The sequence below is a fragment of the Anser anser genome, assembly GCF_964211835.1.
Source record: "Anser anser genome assembly, chromosome: 3".
NCBI classification, from domain to species: domain Eukaryota; kingdom Metazoa; phylum Chordata; class Aves; order Anseriformes; family Anatidae; genus Anser; species Anser anser.
In genome coordinates, this window is record NC_139722.1 from 20,281,083 (window position 1) to 20,305,169 (window position 24,087).

The 24,087-nt window shown below is 34.0% G+C and overlaps 1 protein-coding gene across 13 annotated transcripts in view; it reads right to left on the reverse strand.

The window, feature by feature from the left end:
- SNTG2 (syntrophin gamma 2) overlaps positions 1 to 24,087 on the reverse strand; it is a 285,090-nt gene that overhangs the window by 32,452 nt on the left and 228,551 nt on the right. For 10 of the 13 annotated variants that reach the window (XM_083830578.1, XM_083830579.1, XM_083830574.1 and 7 more), the window contains 3 exons: positions 19,744 to 19,815; positions 15,469 to 15,711; positions 61 to 153 (listed from right to left, as the gene is read on the reverse strand). In XM_083830578.1, coding sequence (XP_083686704.1) covers positions 61 to 153; positions 15,469 to 15,711; positions 19,744 to 19,815 — 408 coding nt within the window. The remainder of the gene's footprint in view (positions 1 to 60; positions 154 to 15,468; positions 15,712 to 19,743; positions 19,816 to 24,087) is intronic. The other 3 variants (XM_083830571.1, XM_083830576.1, XM_083830575.1) reach the window with 1 other exon arrangement.

A 24,087-nucleotide genomic window follows, 5' to 3' on the forward strand; every position in this document is an offset into this window, starting at 1 on the left:
TCAAGAACAGTGGAATAAAGCAGTTATATATGTATATGTATATATATTTTTTCATCTTACCTTTGTTTTACTGTCAAAACAGGTAAATCCCAGAGCAAAGTCAACAGTGAAACATAGGGTATCCCCTTGCCAACTGCACATATACGTTTTAGACTGGGAAAAAAAAACAAACAAAACAAAACAATAACAAAAACAACCACACATGAATTTTAGGAGAGCAACCATTATCTCAATTTCTCACATAAAAATAATACTTCATATGATTTTTTTTGGTGTGTGAGAAGACACTCAGCTAGCAGCACTGGTACTGCCTTATCGCATCTTAAAATTGTCAAAAATTTCTGACTAAGTTTGTATGAGATCTGTAAGCTAGAGATGAACTGGAGATCTTCTTTATGTCAAATCACTCTTCTGCAAAATAAAGACGATGTTCCTGAAAGCCATTCCTTACCAAATGCAACAGAAAACAAAGTACAATCTGACTATTTTAAAGCTACTGGAGAACTGCACGGACTGCACCTATTAATGACTTCTCACATCTTCTCCAGTAAATATGGGGGTAAAACTGCCTAAATGTTTAATGATTGCAGTCTAATTATAAAAGAACTGTCTATCTACTTGATCTCTCTGCTTGATATAAAGTTTGAAGACAGTCTTTTACTTTGCAACGTCTTCAGTTGTAAACTTGGCTGACATGCCAGTGACACACCGTGATGGTTCATATTGTTTAAAACAATTTAACAATTACAACAAATAACTAGTACTCATTATTTAGCACTGCTACTTGTTAGATACATAGCCAGTGCTATATATATGCTAATTCTTCAATCTTCTTTCATTCTTCGATCTCCCTTAAGAGGGAGTACAAATATTCTGTTTTATTAAAACAACAACCAGCCAACCAACCAACAAACCCAGAAGTTTTTGTTTTAACTTCTGAAAAAAATTTACAGCAAAAAATCAATTAATGTTCTTTGCATGTATTTTTAAGGCAAGCTAACTTTGGTCTTTCCTAGATTCTGAACGTATGACAAAGTATGATGCTGATGTAATGTGAAAGAACTTGAGGAGATTCACATTAAAGTAAACGGCAAAAAGCCCACTGCCTTCAGCATGAATAGAGGTCAGAATGTGCCTTGAGCCTTTCCTCACCTCACCTTACCAGCCATTTCATGATATATACATACCCTCAATCTTTATGAAATCTTTATTTTTATTTTTTAATTTTCCCCAAAGGGAGCATTATTTTGCTCTCATTGATTTTTCATAAACCACACTGTTGCCTTACCCTTAGGCATTTATTTGCAGGATTTTTATTTTTAACTGGATAGTTTCTTTAAATACAGAAACATGGTATTAACATAAGAATTTCCTAAAGGAAACTGAAAGCATTAATGAAATTGTTAAGTTGAAAATTGTCCCATGAAGTTGTTCTTCAAAATTTTTTTGCATAATATAAAACTTCTGTTTTTAGTAATTGTGAAGGTTTCCTTTTCCCACCACTTAAATAAATATTTAGAGTTATACTAGAATAAGAATTTCTGAGTTATAGACTAGAATAAGAATTTCTGAGTTATAGACATGACATTATGTTAAGGATTTTGAAAGGGCTGGGAATTAAATTCATTTATTAGTACAGGCTAGTATTATAATCAACTGAACAATGACAGATGTAAATTATTTCTGAATAAACTACTTTTCTCATTAGTGTTCAAAGATCATATTATTTGGTATTAAAAAGATTTCAGTGATTGATAATCAATCAGAACACTTTTTAATTTAAATATTTATATATATATGTATTTAATATATTTAACTTAAATATTCCCACATTTTATTCAGTAATTGTAAGGTGGTATTAAGCATCAGTCTCAACTTATTCTCTATTATTATCCAATTTAAATAGTTAAAAAGCTGGGCTCTGACTCAGAAATGCAGTTTTGAAAACGTATTAAATTAGATTCCCCCCATGAGTAAACATCTAATTGCTCTGTCACACATGGTGATTATTAAAATGAACTATTTACAAATAATTAGCCTGGACAATTTTACAAATATTAAATATTTGCAAATAATGGAACTGGTTTAGAAATGATTTGCAGGCAAACACTAAAGGCAAACAGATTATGCTGCATTTTCAGTGTGATAACCATTACAAATAAGGTTTGTACTTAACAAAAACCAAAAAAACAAAAAAAAACACAAATAATGTTTTCTTTATAACAGAAGTAGTTTCAGTTTTGCCATATAAGAGAGATAACAGCAGTTATTAAATTTAAAAACCTGCCTCTGGCATTTGCTCAGTGACTTTGAACAGGTTCTCGGATAGCTCTAATAAGGACCCCATCCCGACTTATTCACACTAGTACAGAGCACTATCCCTTCTAATTCTTGTCTTTGGAATAAGCTTCCCATACACTTGCAAATATGTGATCACCCTTGTTTATCTACATAAGTTGTTTACATAGAGGTTTAACAATACAAATCTGATCTTAGCTGTCTTCAAATGTAATTTTCCAGAAAAACATCTTACTACATATCAGCCAGCTCTCTGCAGGTGTTCAACTTGAGAATTCACAGTTTAAGCACCAGTGAGGAAAAACATAGGTTATTTTAAGCAGTCTTCCTTACCAATTGGAAATTAGATTTTTCTTCTGAGCTTAGGTCTAATACTGGTTTATCACAGAGCACTTAGGAATTGTAAATAGCTGAGAACTTACAAGGTATCAATTTAAATTTTGCATTAAAATATTTTCCTATCATTAAGCTATACTCAAATAGTCACATTAATTTTCATTAATTTACACAGCTCATGTACATATGAAAGTTCAAAACTGTAGCAAATGTGGCACAGTGACAATGTTTGGCTTGCACTGCTCCAGAGTAGGTGTAGTTTTCTAGCTATAATCTTGGTGTCTCTGATGGTAACTGATTATCATAAAAGCCAGTGGTTATGGAGACTGGGAGTTTAAGCCCAATGAACTTTCTTTAGTAAAAAGAATTAAGCTGTTAAAAGCAAGGCATCACATCTGAACTGCATCGGGTCAGAAAATTGTAGTATATATCCCAGATCAATTACTTAATCTCTTCCAAGCACAGGTGAAGTGATCTGTAGAATAATCATTTGTAATGGAAGACAATTAAAAACTCTTACCTCTGTAACCTCTGTATCTCTGTTTTTTTTCTCTTTTTTTTTCCATATATCAATATCATAATGCATATATATTTAACTCATGAAAAGATCACTAAGTTGACAATATGACTGTCCAAATAGGGGAAGAATGGTGTTTATGACCCATTCGCCAAAGGAATTTGTTAAGACTTCCTGTGCCTACTCAGAAACAGGGTGAAAGTGTGACAGCATCATGGTAACAACGCACTGCAAACGTAGGCAGCATCAAGCAATACTAATATTATTATGCACTAATTAGCATTATCTTGCATGCTGGCATTACCAGGTTTGAGCAGTCCTCAACACACATGCTCTCTGCCTATATCTTGTCCATGCCTCCAGACTGGGTCCTCTTCACCAGCAGGTCATGTGGAAGTGAGCAAGCCTCTCTGTTCCGGCAGCAGTAGGGGAAGGCTAAAAGCTTTTCCTTCTAGATGATGGAACTCCCACCTGTCCTCAGCAAATCACTAATACAAAGCTGAGCCCATGCCTTTACATAAACTGCAAGTAACTGAGATTCTTAGAGAGGAGTATGGAGAAGAGTGGGTAGAGTTTCTCTGGGAGGTAGAAAAAAGACAGTCCTGGAAGCTAAATGATGGGAAAAGAGATCCTGTGCTTAGGGGCAGGAGGCATCAGAGAGAGCAAGTACCCTTCTACTGTAGCCTTCAGAACAAAATGAAGTCCCTATGTTTATCCTAGGGCAAGACTTCAGCCCTGTAAGGAAGTCACATCTGGACAGCTGTTCATCTTTCATTTGCCATCTACAAAACTCTTCACACATCCATCCCTCTGCATGACAGTACAGTTAACTAATCTTCTGATGCTTGGGAAACTTAGCACTTTTTTCCCTTCCCTTCCCTTCCCTTCCCTTCCCTTCCCTTCCCTTCCCTTCCCTTCCCTTCCCTTCCCTTCCCTTCCCTTCCCTTCCCTTCCCTTCCCTTCCCTTCCCTTCCCTTCCCTTCCCTTTTTTATTTTTTTTCCATTTTTCCCCCCCCCTTTTTTTTTCTCTTCTGTCCACATAACCAGAGACTTAATTAGTATCTTCCATGACTACACACACATCATGGAATCTGCAGGAGGTAATTAGCACTGAAGGCTTGGGTCAACTACCTCTTAATGGGAAAAACAGAAAGACTTCTTTAATGCTTATCTTCCATCAGTTTTTAAAGCATGGAGAGGACAGAGGACAAGTTGCTTCAGTACTCTAAAACAAAGACTGGTGTAGCATTCTGTGTAACAATGAGCAGAGACTTTTAAAATACATTCAAAGACAGGCCAAATAATTTTAAAGCTGGCTTTTATGATAAACAGTCACAATGACGGTTTCCTCAGAAAGAGGGAATGTGTTTGTGAACAGATCTGGTAACTCAACACAAAGGGCTTTAAACTCGATTCATAGGTGTCAGGTTCCTAAGTAAAAAGGTAAGGAAATGCTAAAAATGGAGAACAAATTCACAGGAAAAGGCAAGACAGACTTTCTTATTTCCACTCAGAGACAAGAGTGCAGAGGAATATGCCTCAAATTTCTGTACGGTGAGACAGAGATGGGGACACAAACAGAAAGAATGATTAGTTCACGTGTAGGCACTGGCCTACGACATGGTTGGAATGAGGCCACATGGGAGCATTGTGTCCAGTTGTGGGCTCCCCAGTACAAGAGGGACATGGAACTACTGGAGTGAGTCCAGAAGAGGGCTATGAAGATGATGAGAGGACTGGACCACCTGTTGTACGAGGACAGGCTGACAGAGTTGGGCCTGCTTAGCCTGGAAAAGAGAAGAATGAAGGGAGTGTGTATACATCAATGTGTATAAATATCTGAGGGGAGGGTGTCGAGAGGATGGAGCCAGTCTCTTTTCAGTTGTGCCCAGTGACAGGACGACAGGCAACGGGTACAAACTGAAGCACAGGAGGTTCCAGCTGAATATGAGGGGGCACTTTACTGTGAGGGTGACAGAGCTCTGGCACAGGTTGCCCAGAGAGGTTGTGGAGTCTCCTTTTCTGGAGATATTCAAAACCCGCCTGGATGCCATCCTGCGCAATGTGCTCTAGGTGATCCTGCTCAGCAAGGGGGTTGGACTGGGTGATCTCCGGAGGTCCCTGGCAACCTCAGCCATTGTGTGATTCTGCGATTCTGTGATTCTGTGCATTAGAGACTTGGCAGGTAATAGGCACCATTGCAGCTGAGGCACTGGCTGTTTATGAAGGAGAAGCAAGGAAGAAAAAGAGGTCCTCTCCTCTTCTTGAGTTGTCTTCTGTGTAAAGGGATCCTTGACCACACAGAGCCATAGTATGGAGCAAGAAGGAAGTAAGTATACCTGCCAGATCTGAGGCCATCTGATTTCAGCACAGGTATTTGGCTCTCCTGCCTAAGCTGAAGCCATAGGTCATTTGGGTTGCTTCAGGGACTGCAGTCCAAATGCTTCTGAATAAATCTGCACATGCAAAACATTTTTGCAGTTGATGGAATATGAGCTTATTGAAATGCCTTTGCTGGATGACCTAATTTGTCTAAACTCTGTCATAGGTGGCCAGTGTAGCACCTCTGGACTTTTCCATGACATGCAACCTTTTAATGTTCCTCTGACTTGGGACTGGATTCTGACCCCAGATTGCCCAAGTGGCATAGGGGTTCCATTTGTTTGTGTCTTTAAAATATGACTACTAATAATGACTGCTGATTGGGATGCTGTGTTCTGAGATCATCAAAAATGTTTCATAGCAAAAAAATTAATTTAATATATTTTTCTAAAGAATCAGGGTGATCTGTTCAGTCAGCATTCCTTTTCCTAAGATTTCATTTATTTCCTTGGCAAATGAAATTTCCTGTGAACAACTGAGATCCAGTGACATCGCTCATGTAAGGGCAACAGTGAGAAAAATGATATATTGCATATTCCTTTTAATGGAGTTTACTTTCATGACTTTAGTGCTCTTGTTCCTAATGCCCCATCAAGCTTACAATTTCAAAAATTCAGCTGAAACCTGGCTATATTTTGGTTAATTTTTGTCTTGAATGAAGAGAAACTCACTTCTGCTTTAACTAATGTTGCTTGCTATACCATTCATTCATATTCAATATATTCATTCATTCTGGACTAAGTTATGTTCAATTAAGCAGGAATTCTGGTGTTTTTTATCAGCCAAAATACAGGGAAAAAAAAAACCACACACAATCTTTTATTCTAATTGCATACAATTTTGGCATGTATGTTATTTTGCTTATTTCTTTTCCAAAAAAACAATTGGAAAGTAGACAATATCATTGCACTTTATTGCTTAAACTTCACATTTCCCCTGCTGTTTTGTCACCTACTTTATAGATGTATAACAAGCATTTGCACTAAGATGGTCTGTAAATGTTCATTACATGTGAGTAGGAACACAGACACTATTTCTCAGTATACTCATGTTGTACAGTTCAAAACATATTTACTTTATAAAAATAAATAACAAAAATAACCAGACAGCAAAGATCTGGGCAAGAACGATATCCATACCCATATGCAGAGAGTATGCGTATTGCATAAATTTCTTATTATTCATTTAAAGTTAAAAATGTGCTGTGCTTCTGTGTAGAAATAATACATTATCAATAAACTGGGAAAATCTTAACAACATTTTTACTTTGCTTAGAGCTAGGTAGTATTTGCATTCAAATTAAATTAACATTATTTTATTAATCTAATTAATTTTTATATTATAAACATCTATTGTTTTCCAGAGACAAGCCATCCCAATTACAATATAGAATAGAATGTAGAATAAACAATACAAATGATGAGAACAGTTTTATCAGATTCAGATAAAACTCCAGATACTATAAAACAATTATCATCACCTGGTTCTGATCTTTTTCATCTTTTATAATTAAATGCCAGCCAATATATATAGAAACCAACAACAAGAATTTATGCATTTAGCATGGTTTATTTAGTCACGATCCAAAATCTGACAGATTTAATGGCAAAATTCTTTTTAGCTACTCAGTACTTGTCTGTTATTAAATGTCCAAAAAAGTAAAATATTAATGATCAGCCATAATCAAACTAAGAAGTTTTCTTTCTTTCTTTCTTTCTTTCTAGCAGTGAGATTTCAAAGTGCATTCTTAAACCTTGGCTTATGTCAGAACAGATTGTGCTTCCTCATCTCTATGACTGAGCAACCATTTTTTGGTTTTGTAGTAACTGATTTTTCCATAGGAAAAAAAAATACAACTATGAATTAAATACCCATAAATTGCCCCACATATATTTTTACATACCTGAAGCAGATTCACAGCCATAGTAATCAGGCTGGCATCATTCATTTCAGTAGAAATCTACTAGCATACTTCAGCAAAGGCACTGACTTGTTTTTGAGACAGTTCTTTATTATGTAATAAATTATTTTTCTGGTGATTTATAAACATCTGAATTTATAAAATGCTACTGATTTTGCTGTTGAGAAATGATTTTAATTAGAAGTATCAACAAGAGACATTACCAATTCAATTCCGGAACAATTAAGCAATTCAAGAATTCAAGTGTTCATTACCAGAACAATATTCAGATCAACGATGCTTAGATAGGGATTTTGTTTTTTCTACCTGATTCTAACAAAGAAATCATAGGCAGAAGACAATAGAGAACACCAACTTTTGAAAATAGAAAGTAAGATATCGAAATACTAAGGTTATATTTCTCTATAAATTTGAAATTCCGTTAGAGTAACTTTACACTTTGAATTGTTTCATCCTTATTCAAGTCTGTAACACACTCTGGAAAACAGTAACAAAATTAGACTCACAACACATCATTATCTAAATCTTTGGATTTATAAATAAATATAAATATATTGATATACATGACTTTGGATTTAGCCTTTCAATATCTGTAATTTTAAGAACACATTATTTTGAGAAACGTTGGTTTATCTTCATGAAAATCAACATTTTATATTAATCATGTTTAAAATATAGAATATGTTAACGAGATTTTCTTCAATATCATTGTAAATTACTAAATTCTTATTGGAAAAAATGCAAGAGAATTTACCTGCTGTCTGAATTGCTCAATTATTAATCATTTTTACAACTATATTTACAATTAATCCGTATAGTTCTCAGCATATTTATTTGGGTTGGAGAATTGTTTGTGTGTTTCATTAGTGTGAAAATGAATTCGCAACTAATCGCATTTCTAAAGATGACCGATTAAAAGCTTTCTGTACATAATGAAAACAACCTAAAACTTAATTGTGTAATTAAAGTACTCAGTTTACTGAGTGCTTCTGGTAACAAACTCATAAGTATCTTTTAATGATCCTATAAATCTAACCTAATTTAACAGCTTTTTATTATCTTACCTGAATTTAAGAAGGGTATTCAGTTTATTTATTTATTAGTTTGTTTCAGAAATAAGAATGAGGTATCTTCTGAAATTATTAATATGGTGGCATTTCCAGTATTTAAGGTATTCCTATATATGTCTGATGCTTTGTCATCAGAATATAAAATTGAGATAGCATTGCCAGCTGTATTCAACATTTTTGTATTTTAAATAAATTATTTGGAGCTTAGAAGTATTACACTGTAAACAACCAATCTTGTTTTACTCATCCTCTCAGGTTACCATAAAGAAGTAATAGATTCACAAGCTGGAAATGACAATTATTTATTATTCAGGCTGCCTAATTTCTGCTTTTTTGTTTGTTTGTTTGTTTTCCATTGAAATGGACTTCTCTTGCACAGTCTCAGAAAATGATTTAGACTATCGTTTCTCAAGCACCACTTAATTCCCAAATTTTCCTAGACACAATCAGTGTGTGTTTTTTGACCACAGAGTTGCTGAGACATTCAAAGTTTTCTAAACATCTCAGAAATTAGGTAGCCAGAAGAGCCAGATTAGCTGTGATACAAGGATGAGTAGAAAGATACTTCACCTGTGCCCAAGTCCCAGTGGGAACACAGTCTCTAAGATCTATTCTGATTACATCTAACTTGGGTTGTAATAAGATCAAACTAAAACACCATTTGAGAATGACTAGAAAACACCTTTTGTGTAATGTTCTAGGAAAGAGACCCAGGAACTAAACTTTTAGGCTGCTTGGATCCAGACACCACAAGTTTCATTTTAGTCTGTTTTCTCTAAATCCAGAATTGTCAGTCATCAGACTTGTACATTTCACTCTACTAAACACCTTCAGATGGGGCTGTTTTCACACTTCTGTGCAGCTTGGTCACTATACAGCAGAAATACGAGGACTCCAAATCACTGACCAGTGCACTCCACTGTTCACACTTGTAGTTGCTTGCTTAATGCTCACCTCTATGTATAATCTGCTTTATAATGCTAGGTTGCTAAAATATTCTTTTGCCTTAGGAAAAACAAAAGATTACTGCAGAATCCAACTTGAAGCACATGTGTGCTAAATGTGGTTCTGACCACATTTTAAGGGTCCACATTTTAGGTATTTTTTAAAAACACTTGGCATGCATAGTGGATTTCAGTTGTTCTCTTTTCTTATGAAAATATCAGACTACTTGATAAAATGTATTATAGAAATCTACGTGTATACTCTTCTACTCTTCTTGTTGTGCAATATATAATCTCATCTAGATCTCGGGCCATTTGGAATAAAATCTTCTGTCCATAAAATAACGTCAATTGGCATTCCAATACATCTTCAGTTATATATTACTTCAGACCAAAAATATTGGCCTGGTTTAATAACAGAGTAGTATATTTCAGTATACTTATTACATTCTGACCAAGGTGTTGGTCCTTAGAGATTTTTATTTTGAATAGAAATAATAAGACCTAAAAAAAAAAAAAATAAATTGAAAACATACATATAGGCTAAGATATATCTATATATATCATAATAGAACAGAACTAGGTGCAAGATTGTACTGCTGTTCAGTAGAAAAAATGTTTAGAAGCTGCTTAGAAGCCTTTAATTTAAAGGAATTTCAATGGGAGTTTACTGTTATCTCCAGTGGACTGAGAATAAACCCCCAAATATGTAAATTAATTTTGTGTCTTTCCGGAGCTGCTCCAAATATGGAATCTACTTTATTCCTTTACTCCATTATTAATTCATTTAATTTGATGAAAATGTAGTTTTTTAAAATGTCAGTGTAGTTTTTTTTTTTTTTTTTTTAACTATTCAAAAAATTAGTGTATCCAGAAGGTTAGGAAGTAGTGACTTCTTATAGCGAGTATATTCATATGGTCACTATTATATTGATATTAAATACAATATAGTCAATCTATGCACCTGAAGGTAAATTCTGAGAAACACTGCTGTCCTGTAAAGGTTACTGAAATCAGTTCTGTATGTTTTCAATTAGTTCTAGCGAACCTTTTCAGAACATTTTTAACACAAATATGCATGAAAAATTAAGTAACAGTCCAGAACAAACAGCAAGTAGTTTGTAGGAATGATGAGACTGCACAGATTACTTTCTTTATTTTTATACAATAAACAATATTACTTTTATACAATAAACAATATATGTTTCACGGAAGACAACTTGGATTAGAAGTGAATTAAAACTGTAGAACGGATAAAATTTATGAAAAGGTAATACAAGGAAATTTGAAAAGATGAATAGAAGAGAGGATAGCAAAAAGTACCCAAAACCAGAAACAAAATCAGAGGTAGGCCATCAAGCAAAAAAGGGAAGAGAAACAAAGCTGAAGAAAGGAACTGTGTAAACAATTTCTTCAAAATAATTACAGGATTTGGTTGTTTTTGTTTGTTTGGTTTCCTTTTGCTTTAATCATCAATAAAGTGGTTTTAGACTTGTCAGGCATTTCATGTAGATCATCCTGAATAACATACAGTGTATAGAGGAAAATGTTAAAATCTTGCGTAGGAAGCTCACAAACTAAGGATGCTGTGATATATGTTACTTGCATGCCTGTCATCTTTCGTAACTGTGGAACACTGCTCATGTTCACAGATGAACACAGAGATTGGCAGGACAGAATAATATTGAAATGAAATTTATTGTTGCTTACAAAACAGAAAAGGAATTAATTAATTGCATTTAAGTATTGCTTTATTTTTTTTTTTTTAGGAATTTTAATCATGGTGTATTAGCAGAAAAGCAGTTTTGAAAATAAAATTGAGAGCTTCATATGGGAAACCTATAGAAATAATGCCCTGGGTTTGAATGCACAATTATTCCTAATAATCATTGTTGCAGTCAGTCAGGAACAGACATAATCAGCAACCAATTCTGCATCGCAATGAGCCAGTCTGGCTTACATGTTCAGCATCAAGAATCTCATTATGAAGAATTGTTTGTTGCTAACTCTTAGGAAAATAAATAAATGTTAAAAATGCATAAAAAAAAGATAAAACATCCAGGGAAGCAGATACGTGTTAATGAGAATACAAAGGGTAAAAAAAAAGGATACTTGTTTTGTACATTTATGTTCATATAGTTTTTTGGATTTCCAATCATGATTCACATGACATGAATTTAAGTGAAATATGATTACATTGTTCATGAAAAATGATTGGTGTCTTGTTATTTTTAAAGTATTTTCCTGACAGGAAGAATTTATGTCATTCCAGAAACTGAATTTTACTCCCGATGTATCTAGTATGGTGATACATTCATATCCCTGTCCTCAACAAATACCTATTTTATTTTGACAGACAAATTCTGGAAGTCAATGGAAAGAAATTTTCTAGAAGTAATTACCTTTTTGTACAGAAAGTACGCATTCAGCAAAATTTCTCAATTATTCTATTATGAATGGTTAGAGATCAACATCTGACCAATTTTAATTTTGTTTTTTTGGTAACTCATTTTTAAAAAGTTTTTTTTTTTTTTTTTTTTTTTGTCCAAGAAAAGTAAATGTTTTCATGAAACTAGGTTAGCCAGCTGTATTAGGATGGGACAGCACTTGCAGCATCTGCAACACAGCTGGAAGGAAAAATTTACTTTCATGTTTAAAGTTTCTAGATAAATGATGAGAGTATGTAACTGTGCCTCCTCGCTATAAATCAACCGCAGGTTTTTCAGAGATGCTGCAGTGGATGATTTTACCCTTGTGTGGTTTTTTTTTGCAGTCTCCTGGGAGCTCTTCCATTTTGTGAAACAGATTTGTCTTAGACTCTGTCTTCTGCCATCCATGTAACAAGGACAAAGTTTTACGATGCCAAAACAATTAACCCTTTGTGTTTTTTTACAGCATTTGTATAGGTGAAAATGAAATGTTGTAACTCTTTCTTCTGTCCCCTACCAAATATGACTGCAACATCCTTGTCTGTCCTCCTGTGGGACAATAAGGAAGGCTCCAAAGATCCAAATCATCCTACCAAAGAGTTTCTGCATTAAACAGTCATATCTAAAACTTAGATGAGGTCATGATATGCTTTGGAAAGAATAGTGTGACAAGAGGGAAGAATACTGAGAAAGTAATAAAAAAGACAACGTTGAAAAAGCATGGAATAATATCGCATCGTACTGGCAAGCCAGTACTAAGGGTCAAAGAATTAGTAAGGAATCTTGAAAAAGTGCTGGCCTTTTATTTTTGAAGACTACAAAAAAACTTTTTTTTTTTTTTTTAAAAAAAAGAAAGACGACTTAATCTGACAATCATTAATTGGTCTTGTGCTGCTGAGGGTGTTCCAGCTGAGACAATATGGCTGGATGGGACTTGTGAGAGATGACTGAAGTTTTAGTTGAGAGAACTTCACAACCTATCTTTAACACACTTTTTCTGCCTTTCAGTTGCCTTCCTGCCCTACTTCCACTGCATTTCTAATGACCCCATCTGTCCAAATTATGCCATCCACAATTAAAATGTTTTTTTCTAGGAAGAAAATATAGATATTTCTGTCACAAGTATTTAACATAAATTCACTTGTTATCATTGTTTGCAAATGGAGTAATTTAGAGTCACTGAATTTCACAGTTTTGTGGTAAGATCCTGTTTGTAAACACTTGCAGCTTGAAATAGGGCTTTAAGATACCTGAAAGGGAAGTGATATTGTGAGGGGAATTTCTTCCTGCCTTATCACATTCTTCCCATTATTTAAAACTGGTATCATTTTCATAAGAAATGTATAACAAATCACAATTTTGAACATACCATTGCACCTTAACATTGCTTTTCATAGATTGTGTAAGGACAGAATTTTCTCAGAACTACTATTCTTATAAAAATACCATAGCCAAAGAACAGGTACAGGATGTGTTTAACAACACCTCTGACAAAGACAAGATCCTAATGGTCCTTGAAAGCAAATAGAAGGAAGCCACGTTTAAATACGAATGGCTGAAATGATACAGTGACATCCAACCCCACCATGAATCTCTCCCAATCATTTATGAAAGAAAATGAATTTCCAACTGCAATTATGGTTCTTACCCAAAAGAAAGATTTTTTTATGGACAATCTAACCTACAGGTTACAGCCTTTAATCTTCTGGGTACTGAAAAGTTAATTCTTTTTCTATGGCTTGGAATAATCTATGCAATATAGATATATATGCAATTTAAGAATGCATATCATTCATGCTGCCTTTGATATCTATCTGAAAACCAGAGCATGCAAGCAGTATTCATGTTTTGAAGGAAGACTTTGCACTGCTTAAGAGTGACCACACCACTATATGTCCTACTGACATAGCAGTTTTCAGCAAACTTGTATGCATACAACTGAAAATTAAAATGAGAATAGACATGGAGACTTAAGCATTGTAATCAGGATTTTAATAGATTGCCTCTCCTGGAGGTTTCAGATAGGTTAAACCAATGATGGAAGAAATATTAATGCCTTTTATGGATATTGGTCTAGCAGCTTGTTGGATTGAAAAGACAAAAGGTCATTGCATAAGCAAAAGAACATCCCTTAATTTAAAGACTGTTAGTTGCAACAGAACAAGAAGTTTTGAGTTTTACCAATAAACTCTTCAGAATCAATCAGTTACAGAACCAGTTGATATCCACCCTTATTGCACTTAATTTTAATGAAATGTTATCTGCTTTTTATATGATGATAAATAGGATAATTGAATGGTTGGTCAAACAGATGCACCATAATTTCTTGACGAGTTTATGCAAGAAAATATTTTATGTATACTCAGTTAGCATTATGATTCCATCCCTGACACCCAACAACTTTTCAGGAAGAATCCTTTTATTTATTTATTTATTTATTTTTTATGAAGAACTGCATTCTTTCTCAGACACACAGGAGCAACAGCATCACCATTGCAAAATCATTTTTGTTACCCCATCAGTTCGAAGAGACAATTAGAATTGTTCTATGCGAGCGCCTGCAAAACTCCTTAGGATCCCAGAGACTTGGAAATTTAGAAGAGCTGATTCAGCAGCTATGCTAAGACTCCTGTTCCTTGCATGTTTTGTTAATGCAATGCTGTGATCCAGTGCTCCTGATAACTATCTTTAGGAGGTCCCTGTCAACCAGCACATGCCAGATCAAGCTTGAGTTTGCGCTAACTATGTAAATATGTTTATCATTGGAGAAGGCCTATACTCTTAATCCATATATTCCCATACCACTGGACCAGTTCACTTGGATCCACATGTTCAGAAAATAATTTTTTTAATACAACAGTACAGAGTTGCTTTAGACTACAACTTAACTCAAAATCCATAGATGTTCTCTGTCTTCATACCACAAAATATATTTTATTTACTTTAGGATGATCACATTTATCCTCTGATCTCACTGATCTAATCACGCTGATTCTAATGGAAGCTTAGTCACCACAATACTAACAGACACATATTTAGACAGATACACCAGGTACCATAACCTTAAACATGAAACCATCTAATGGGAAGTGTATCCTCAGGTCTAAGAAAATAATTGGCTTGAGAAAATTTGACTAGCCAGCAGAAACTAGTCAGCTGCTGTTTAATTAAGAGAATTTAAGATTTAATATGACAAACTTTCATCTTTTACTCTGATTCTTCACATTCTTCCAATGTTAACATAGTCAGTCCCAGTTTTCAATTAACAGTGTAAAAATGAAATATTTCTTTCTTTTTTTTTTCTTTTTTTTTTTTTTTTAAATAGAACCATAATGTAAAACAAATGTACCTTATGTGAGCTTTATGGAAGAAAATGTTCAAAGTGGTCTAAAGAATCTCCTCAAAAATGTTTTTCACTGGCAAAATATATCAATTTCCAGTTTTATGTAATCAAGGTAAACCATACTCACAGAATGTTATTACATAGGCATACTAGGCATACTATCTAAAGATTTGTTTTACTTCTTTTACTGATGAAATGGCTCCAGGATTTAAATTATTCATTACTTACCCCAGTTCTTTGAACTTCCAAGAAAATTGCTCTTTGAAATGATTTCTCCCACACTGCCAGCTCGCTGCATAGCTCTACATTGAAATAATGACTCTTGCCATGTCCAACCATAACACTGAAACAATATGGCCTGTGGTCTTCAAGATCAAAGTCCTGATGAATACCTAAATACAAGTTTGCTTGTAGCCAGCAATCATCAGCAAGCCAGAGCTGAAAGACATGTTTCAGTATGTGATTCTTCATCTAGCAAAAACAAACAGTTAAAGCAACATTGTCTTCTGTAAGTGATGGGTACTTCGATATGTTACATCATTATGTTAATAATTAGCTTGAAGAAATATTCTGAGAATTAAGCAACACTGGCGAGAACAATTTATCTCATTGATTCTTATTCACCTTACCCTGTATCATGTAATCTAAGCTACTTCTGTAGTTCAGAATTACTGTCAAAGTTTTAGAAGCAACGCATATATAATTTAAAAGGAATTTATAGCAATATGTTCTTTACAGTGAAGAGGAAGGTAATTCCTAAATTGTTTGAATACATTTCAAGAGCTGTTTATCAGCCTTCTAGCAGAATATGACTACTCCATTTTAATTGGGTTCCAAACTGCTAAACACCCAGAGATGCAGTAATTCATCAAACATATGCGCTAATTCTGGAAATAATGATGTCAGCTTTCAAATATCCCCTAATAGCTGCCAGTGCTGCTTTGCAACTACAAGAGGAGTGAAGTGAGATCCTGTCATCACCTTCAGGATGAAGAAGATGAGAAATTCCACATTAGTCTTTCATAATATAAAGTATCCCCTAACAGAAGGTTTTGTAAATGGAAACAAATTCTTACAAGAAGCTTCCCTAATCTTTCAAGTGTTCACTGACTAACATAAATATAGAGAAAAACAAAACTAAATTAAAAGCTTATACATTTGAGTATTTTCAATGGCTGATTTTCCAAGTTAGGTATTTTTTAAATTTCAATTTATCAGAGCCCTTTCCTATCTCTATTTCTCTATGATGACATGGGACAGGGAATACTGAAAGAACAATTTACAAATGGAATCTTATTTCTTATTTTCAAGAGTTACCCGCAACCAGAATTTTATTTCTCCAGTACTTCACGTTAAGTTTAGGAGCTTGAGTCAAGCAGATCTGAGGTAAAACAATAGTGCTGGACTGGACTTAGGTGGCTTTGAAAAGACCAGAACGCAGCTCTCTACTGGTACACAAGTCCTAGAATCTTGTAGTCAGGATAAACCTTTTAAAGAATTTTAACTTATTTTCCTAGGACCTCTAATAGTATATTATACTCTACCAAAGCCTGCAGCTGAAACTCTATGCACATAAAAAACAATCAATTAATTGGGATTTGTACATCAAAATGTAACCTGAAATATTTAGATTTATGTAAGATAAATGTTTAAAAGTTCAGGGTCTTGCATCCCTCCTGTCCTAGATGCACACACAACCACCCTCACAGGACAGCAGTGAAGATCCACTTCTGAGTAATAAAAAGCAGAGGTAACAAATCATCTATTGGTGCATGTGTATTGCTTCCATATACATATACTTCCAAACAGGATATACTCACATTGGAAATGATAACGTTGATTGTGCTGGTGAATTATTGAATAACATTGAGCTGGCATATGTAACCCCATGCAATTTACTCTGTTAAGTCATGGGTGCATTGGGGAATATCTCAGAGGCAGCACATAATGCCACCAGGGCACATGACACTGTGTTGTCACAAAAGGCCCTAAGCTAGCCTAGCAGAAAGGTAATGAAAAAAGCTATTTTTTGCCACTCCTTTGGACTGGTAAAAAGGAAACTGAACAAAATAACTGCATGTCATCTGGAGTAACAGTTATTAAGCCTACGTCTGCTTCAAGACTCAGTACTGCAATTAGACTCCTAGCAATTAGACTAATGCATTTATATTTTATACTTTCTATTTAGAAATGTGATGTGTGAAAATACTATTAGAAACAAAAAAAAAAAAGATAAAATGTTTTAAGACAGGTTGCTTTTAAAAATGCATATAATGTTCTCGCCTCTGAGAAATACAGGTTTTCAGTAACAGTTCCAGTAAATACGGAGTGTGAAGCAAGCTTAGGAGGAAACACCTGATAAATGAGATCATATTTTCAATCACCTGGTTGTTACCACCAAATGTTCATGTTATGCAAGTATGTGATATATAAATTTTAATTCACGTATTTGCATATGTATGTGAATACACATAAACATATGTATACACACATAAGCCTAAAATACAGCAAACGTTTGGTTTTAAAATGCTATTCTCATATCAAATTCTTATTTTCCATTTTCAATTCTTATGGCATAATGAAGATAGGTGAGAAGCTTACGTTTAAGTGAGTAACAAGTGCACCTTGCCTTATAACCATCTTTCTTGAGAAAATACAAAAACACTCTACACCACAGCTTTGCACTAGATCTAACCAGCTCCCCCAAATCCTTAAAAACACTCTCCCATACTGCAGTTTTTACAACATAAACTCCACCTTTCAGTCTGCAATGTAAAAACTTTAATCTCTTGAGATTATTTCCATCTTTTTGGATTTGCTTAGTTTGCCCCCTTGTCATTTATATCAAAGAATCAACAGAAAAGAGGTTAAAGTGTTGAATTTGAGCTTCTGCACTTTAGTTAATGTATTCATGAAGACTGGTAATTAAGCATTCATTTATTAAAATGTCAAGAATATTAAAAAGTTGAATCTTTGGTAGTTTATTTCCTACTTCTTTTTCGTAATGAAAAAGAATTTGAATTATCATAGAATTATCATAGAATTTGCTTTAAGGATAGATTGTCCTTGAAATTACCAGAATACTCAAGGAAGGAGTGAGCTTCAAATCACTCATATTTCAAGGAGAAAAAAAGAAAAAACAACAACAACAACAAACAAACGTGACAGCGTAAAACCTTTTCAAAAAGCTTAATGAATGTTTGCTTTAGTGCTGCCCAACTTATTTATCTGGAAAAATGTAAATTTTAAGAAAATTCAAGGAGACAGAATCAATAATCAGGGTTAAATTCTCTGCTTTTTGCAGCTGTCTCAGTGCTGGTCAGGATCTGATGTTACCCATAGACACCCAGCTGGAGATATGTTCACATTAAAATAATACTATTCCCACAGAAATAGGGTTGAGCTCCTGCAGCCTGTGCTCTGGAGCTCATCTCTAGTCCTGAACTTCAGGATTGCCAGATTCTTGGCATGGCACTGGCCAGGACCCTTCCCTCTCCCACTTCTGCTAGAATCATGCCCCCCTGTCCAGTGAAAGCAGGCTTATAACAGAATGCAGACAGGCAGCGATGGGCTGGAACTTCTGAACTATCAGTTAAAACTGCAAAACCGGCAACTGACATCAGGCTCTTTTAGCAGACAGTTAATGGCATTGACATCTCTGTAAAATATAGTTATCAGCTCATGATTGAGAGCTATTTTTCTTTTTTTGTTTTATTTTATTTTGTTTTGTTGTTTCAGTTCTGTGTGCTTATGGCCATGTTTGTAACTTCATCAGGTTTTCAATTTATTTATTTTTAAATCACAATCCACAGAATTGGTGTAGGGCATATGCCCTTGTTGTGGAAAGTCAGATTGGTACAAGTAGTTTGAGCAGTCAGGACATGGAAACTCGCGGTCACCCCAGGGAATTATTTAAACACACCGCCAAGGGTTTGTCCTAAATACTTCCTTGGGACAAGCTAAACAGAAAACATGACAGCATCTCTAGATGGTGGAAAAAAATAATTATATGGTACACAAATGGAACATGTTGCCCTTTTTAAGGTAAAACCAACTATACTGTTATCAAATTACCCATTATCTAAGAATGACAGAATTGTCTACTTATTACTCAAACTTGAACAAAAGCATTTTTATGTACATCAGGAATTACACTGAAAGCATTCTTCATTACATTCACTTAAAAATCTAAGCTACTAAAAATATACAATATCCAGAGTCATTATGATTAACTGTTATTTCATTTGACTGGTTCTCACACAGAAAAAAAAAAAACAAAACCTTCAATTTGGAAGAATTTTAGGAACTTGCTCACTTGGAGCTTAATCCATTTTCCATACTTATATTTATACAGGTAATGCAATAGCCACTGCAAAAAGGTTTTATAACAACATATAAGATATTTCTATGTTAGCTACTCCTAGTTGTGATTAAATTGAGCTCATCATTAACAGGAAGAGGCAAGCTTTCTTTACTATATAATGTAATTGTTAGGAAACCTACCTTGTGAATTTTAAATAGAACCTCACAGAGGTTATAGATTTTTTCAGCTCGTACCCAGTCTAGTGTGCTTACCTATAATATCAAAATACAGTATTAAGAACAAATTCTTCTTTATTCTAAAATCATATAAAGATGAAAATATTATAAAGATTTCACCAATCATTATTCTATCAGATGCTTTAAGTATAAGCAAGTGTTAACTACATTTAATATCCAGTATCTAGAAAAGACTGTCAAACAGTATTCAGTTTTTCCAGAAACAGCATCTACATGACTTTTGCTATAATTAAAAGGTATTATACACTTACATTGATTTTTTTTCCATTATTACTACAGCATGATGGAAACCTCTTTGTAATCTCTGTGGTGAGGTACATAAGCATATTTATTTTACAGTATGCTAACACACAAAACCTCCTTAAACCTAGAGGCATTCAGCAGCACATCTCAATTTAATAAAACTCTTAGAACCAACAGACCAAGATCTGTTCCTAAATTCAGATTTGAGTTTATATACACCAGGCCACCAGTATCTTTATATCTATATTAAAAACTGAAAAGGACTATGTGTTTACAAAATTTGAAATTAAAATCTTGTCAGCTGTGTGCTTCATAATGATAGATGTTACTAATAGATGTGTTTTTTGTTACTTTATCTTGTTCATATTACAGGCTGTTAGAAGCTGACAGTTAGAATGACAGTTGAAGATTTTTCCTAAAGTCTAGGTCATGACACAATGTGATAATCTGTTTTCTTAACCTACATAGGTTAAGAAAAAGAGAACCTATGAGTATGAAAAATACCAGGGGAATACACATTATTTTGATTACATATTTTAGAGCAAAATACTAGCTCTTTGTGAATGCATAGGAATGTCTGTATAGATATATGAAAAATGTGACTAAACTGAAGCTTTTAGCACATGGAAATAACTGTTTTGGTGACTGCAATAGATGCTTGGATGCTTTAAAATACCAGGGAAGATGCAGCTTTGTTTTCCTCTCCTGCCTTGCCCCTCAAAGGAAGAAAGTAGAAAATGTCACTTAAATTATTAGCAAAAGCAAAATTTGGCTATAAAACATCTGGCTTCTGTGGAAGAAACATAATCAGGAAAGAACGGTGGAAGTCCAATAATGGATTCTTTCTCTCTGTATTCATAATAACACAAAGCTCACCTATAGTATTTGAATCTTGCTTCTGTTGTTTTATATGAAGAGCTGCTTTTTTTTTTTTTAATATAACTTTTACATCGAATTACCATGTCTTCATGAATTCTAAACCATAAGGGTTTAGAAAACCTTGAGTCATAATAAAATGGTGAAAATCCAAACCAGTACAACACTTGGGAGCAGATTATTGTGACTTTTACTAGTTATCAAAAGTTATTTGATTGAGTGCTGCCAGAGGAATAAAGTGAACTTGGTTTTATTTTCTGTCTAATCATATATGCTTTTTGTCCGCACCAATTGGAACCAGTGAACATTATTATCAATTAGCCCTTTTTTTTTCTGTGTGTTTCAAAGCAGTGTTTCAGAATTTACCTGAATTCTGAAGATGGCAATCACCTTACCTAAATTTAGACATCAGAAGGATCTAATTTTAACAACTGAATCTAATTGTTAATTTAGTTTTAATTTCTGTATATTGGAAAAAAAAAAAAAAAGTTTTCTCACAGCTCTCTTAGCTCCTTTCCATGAGACTGATGAACAGACTTTGGGAATTCTTTTTATCTTCAGTCACTGAATGTAGAATTTGATAAGTTTAGATCAGATCTTTACACTCTAAATGATTGAATTTGGATGAGATGAATCACCTACTGCAAAAGGGACTGAAGACGTCTGGAAGAGAAAGTTCTATCACCACTTCTTTTCAGGGTATAAAGGGACTCAAAATCTAGGGTTCACCATTTGAAACTTTTTATATTTTAGCAGTCAAGTAAGAAACATCACTTGAATACAACGCATGCAGTAAAATAAGTAAAAGTATATAAAAGATGTATACTTTCTCTTTCTGTTATATTACAAGCAATTTCTCATTACAAATTAAAGCTCAAACCATTACTTAATGCTAACTTTCAAAGTTAGCAATTTCCTTTAAGGAAGTTTTTCAGATTAGAAAATTAAAGCAATTTTAGATAGTATATTTGTAGTCCCATCACCTCATGAAGTGTAGAAGTTTTTAGTCACACAGTTCTAATTTTTAGATTTCCATTAATCTTCTCCTTCAAGGTCCATTCAATATTTTATTTGAGTTTTGCTTTTTTAATTATTGCTAAAAGTAAGCAATCACAAAAGATTAGAAACAACTGAAACTGAGAAATTATAAAACTGATTCATAAAGAAATATAGTTTTAAACATGCTCACATACAGCAAGTACTGCAGGTTTTTGCTTGATCCTTTCTACAGGATTTTTTTTTTTTTTTTTTACTCTGATGGCTGTAAATATTATAGGTTTTGGATCATTTTTGTTTTTGATCCTCAAAGGGGATCTTCAAGTTTTTTGCAAAATAAGGTTTACAGGCTAGAATGGTGGCTAGTTCATTATTTGGTCTTGAATTTCTGAAAAGGAAAGATTCTTTCCAATCTCAGTTAAAAACATGAGAATCCTTCATTCCTGTTAGTGGTTAGACAAAACATAAAAGCATAAGCACCTACTTCATCTGCTGTTTATGAAACTGAATTTAGTGACATGGGCTATAACCTAAAAACTGTTGAGACAGGACTCAACTTACATTTCCTCATATCTTTTGTTTTGATTCCTGAAGATTAATTTAAACTGTTAGAGTCCTTTTCTGTTACTAATGATGTACCATGGACAATGGTTACACTGCTGTTAAATCCACTCTGAATACCCCCATTACCCTGACTACTGCCTTCTCCCCATTATTCTGTGCATTTCTTTCATCTTTTGTTTCTCTGTAACCTCTTATGACTTTTTCAGCAGAGATAGCTAATGATCACAGATCACTACCAGCAACTATGTAAGCCAAGATTTTCTTCTACTGTGTGTATCAGAGAAATACTACAATACTTAAAGACAAGTGAAACTGTCTGAATATCATAGTGTGCAAGGTCACCAGGAGAACATGAATGACATTTTGAGGAGGTTCCCCTTAAGGAAGGGAAACAAACATAATACAGAGGGATACTGGAATCCAAAGAGACAGGTGACATTATTACAGTTTTCACCTCAGAACTATCATAGTAAGTTTAAAATACAGTTGTTAACAGTTGCATATCATCACAAATTACCTTATAATTCTAGTTAATGAGAAAAGCTGGAAAGGATCAGGAAAAAAAAAAATCACAAAAAGTGCAGTATATCTAATTTGTTTTAAGGGACGTTCCCATTTATTAAAGGCTTATCTATAATCACCCATTTAAACACTGGGTAATGACATGTAGAATTATAGAATCATAGAATATCCCAAGTTGGAAGAGACCTACAAAAATCATTGAGTCCAACTCCCGGGTCCCCAAAGGACCACCCAAAAATACATGGTTGTATGGCTGAGAGCATTGTCTAAACACTTGAACTCAGTGCTATAAACACTTCCCTGGGGACCCTGTTCCAGTGCCTGACCACCCTCTCGGTGAAGAACCTTTTCCTGATAGGAGAATGCAGGTAACTAAGATAAAGGTAATATTGAAACATATTCCTTATATAATACAAAGTTTTTCTCATTATTATATTTTCTCATTATTTCCCTTTTTTTCTCATTATTTCACTTTGAAATGATTCCTGTAGGTATTCTAGACATTGGAATATCTTGCACTTATCTTAACATGTCAAATCTTAACTATTTTTGAGTAAAGTTTTTGACAAAACATTTCTAAAAATGTAAATTCAGAATGGCTTAAGGAGATATACTTTCATTCATACAATTTAGTTCTGGCAAAGTGCCCAAAAAAGCGTAAAAAATACATTATAATACCAAGTGGCATTCAGTTAGCTTCCAATTTATTTCTTGTTTGTCTAAGACACAAATTTATGACCATGAGTAGCTGAATGCTGCTATTTACAGTAATTTGGTGAATATACAACTCCCTAGCTAACTCATGCATTACATGATGAAAAATTGCAAAGGCTATAGAATATTTGGGTTTGTAGGTATTTTGCTAATTAACTCTTTCGGAAAGATCAAAAAATAACACATTTGTAAACTCACAAATAACACTAAGCTGAGATGAAAGGGAGCACGAGTGCTCAGAAGACCACAAAGATAACAGAAGTGAACTGGGATACAAAAATTGGAATCTGAACTTACAGTTTTAAGTCCATAATGAGAGACTAATAAGAAGCCCTTAAGAGTTACAAAAATGTTAATTATTCAGTAAGGACT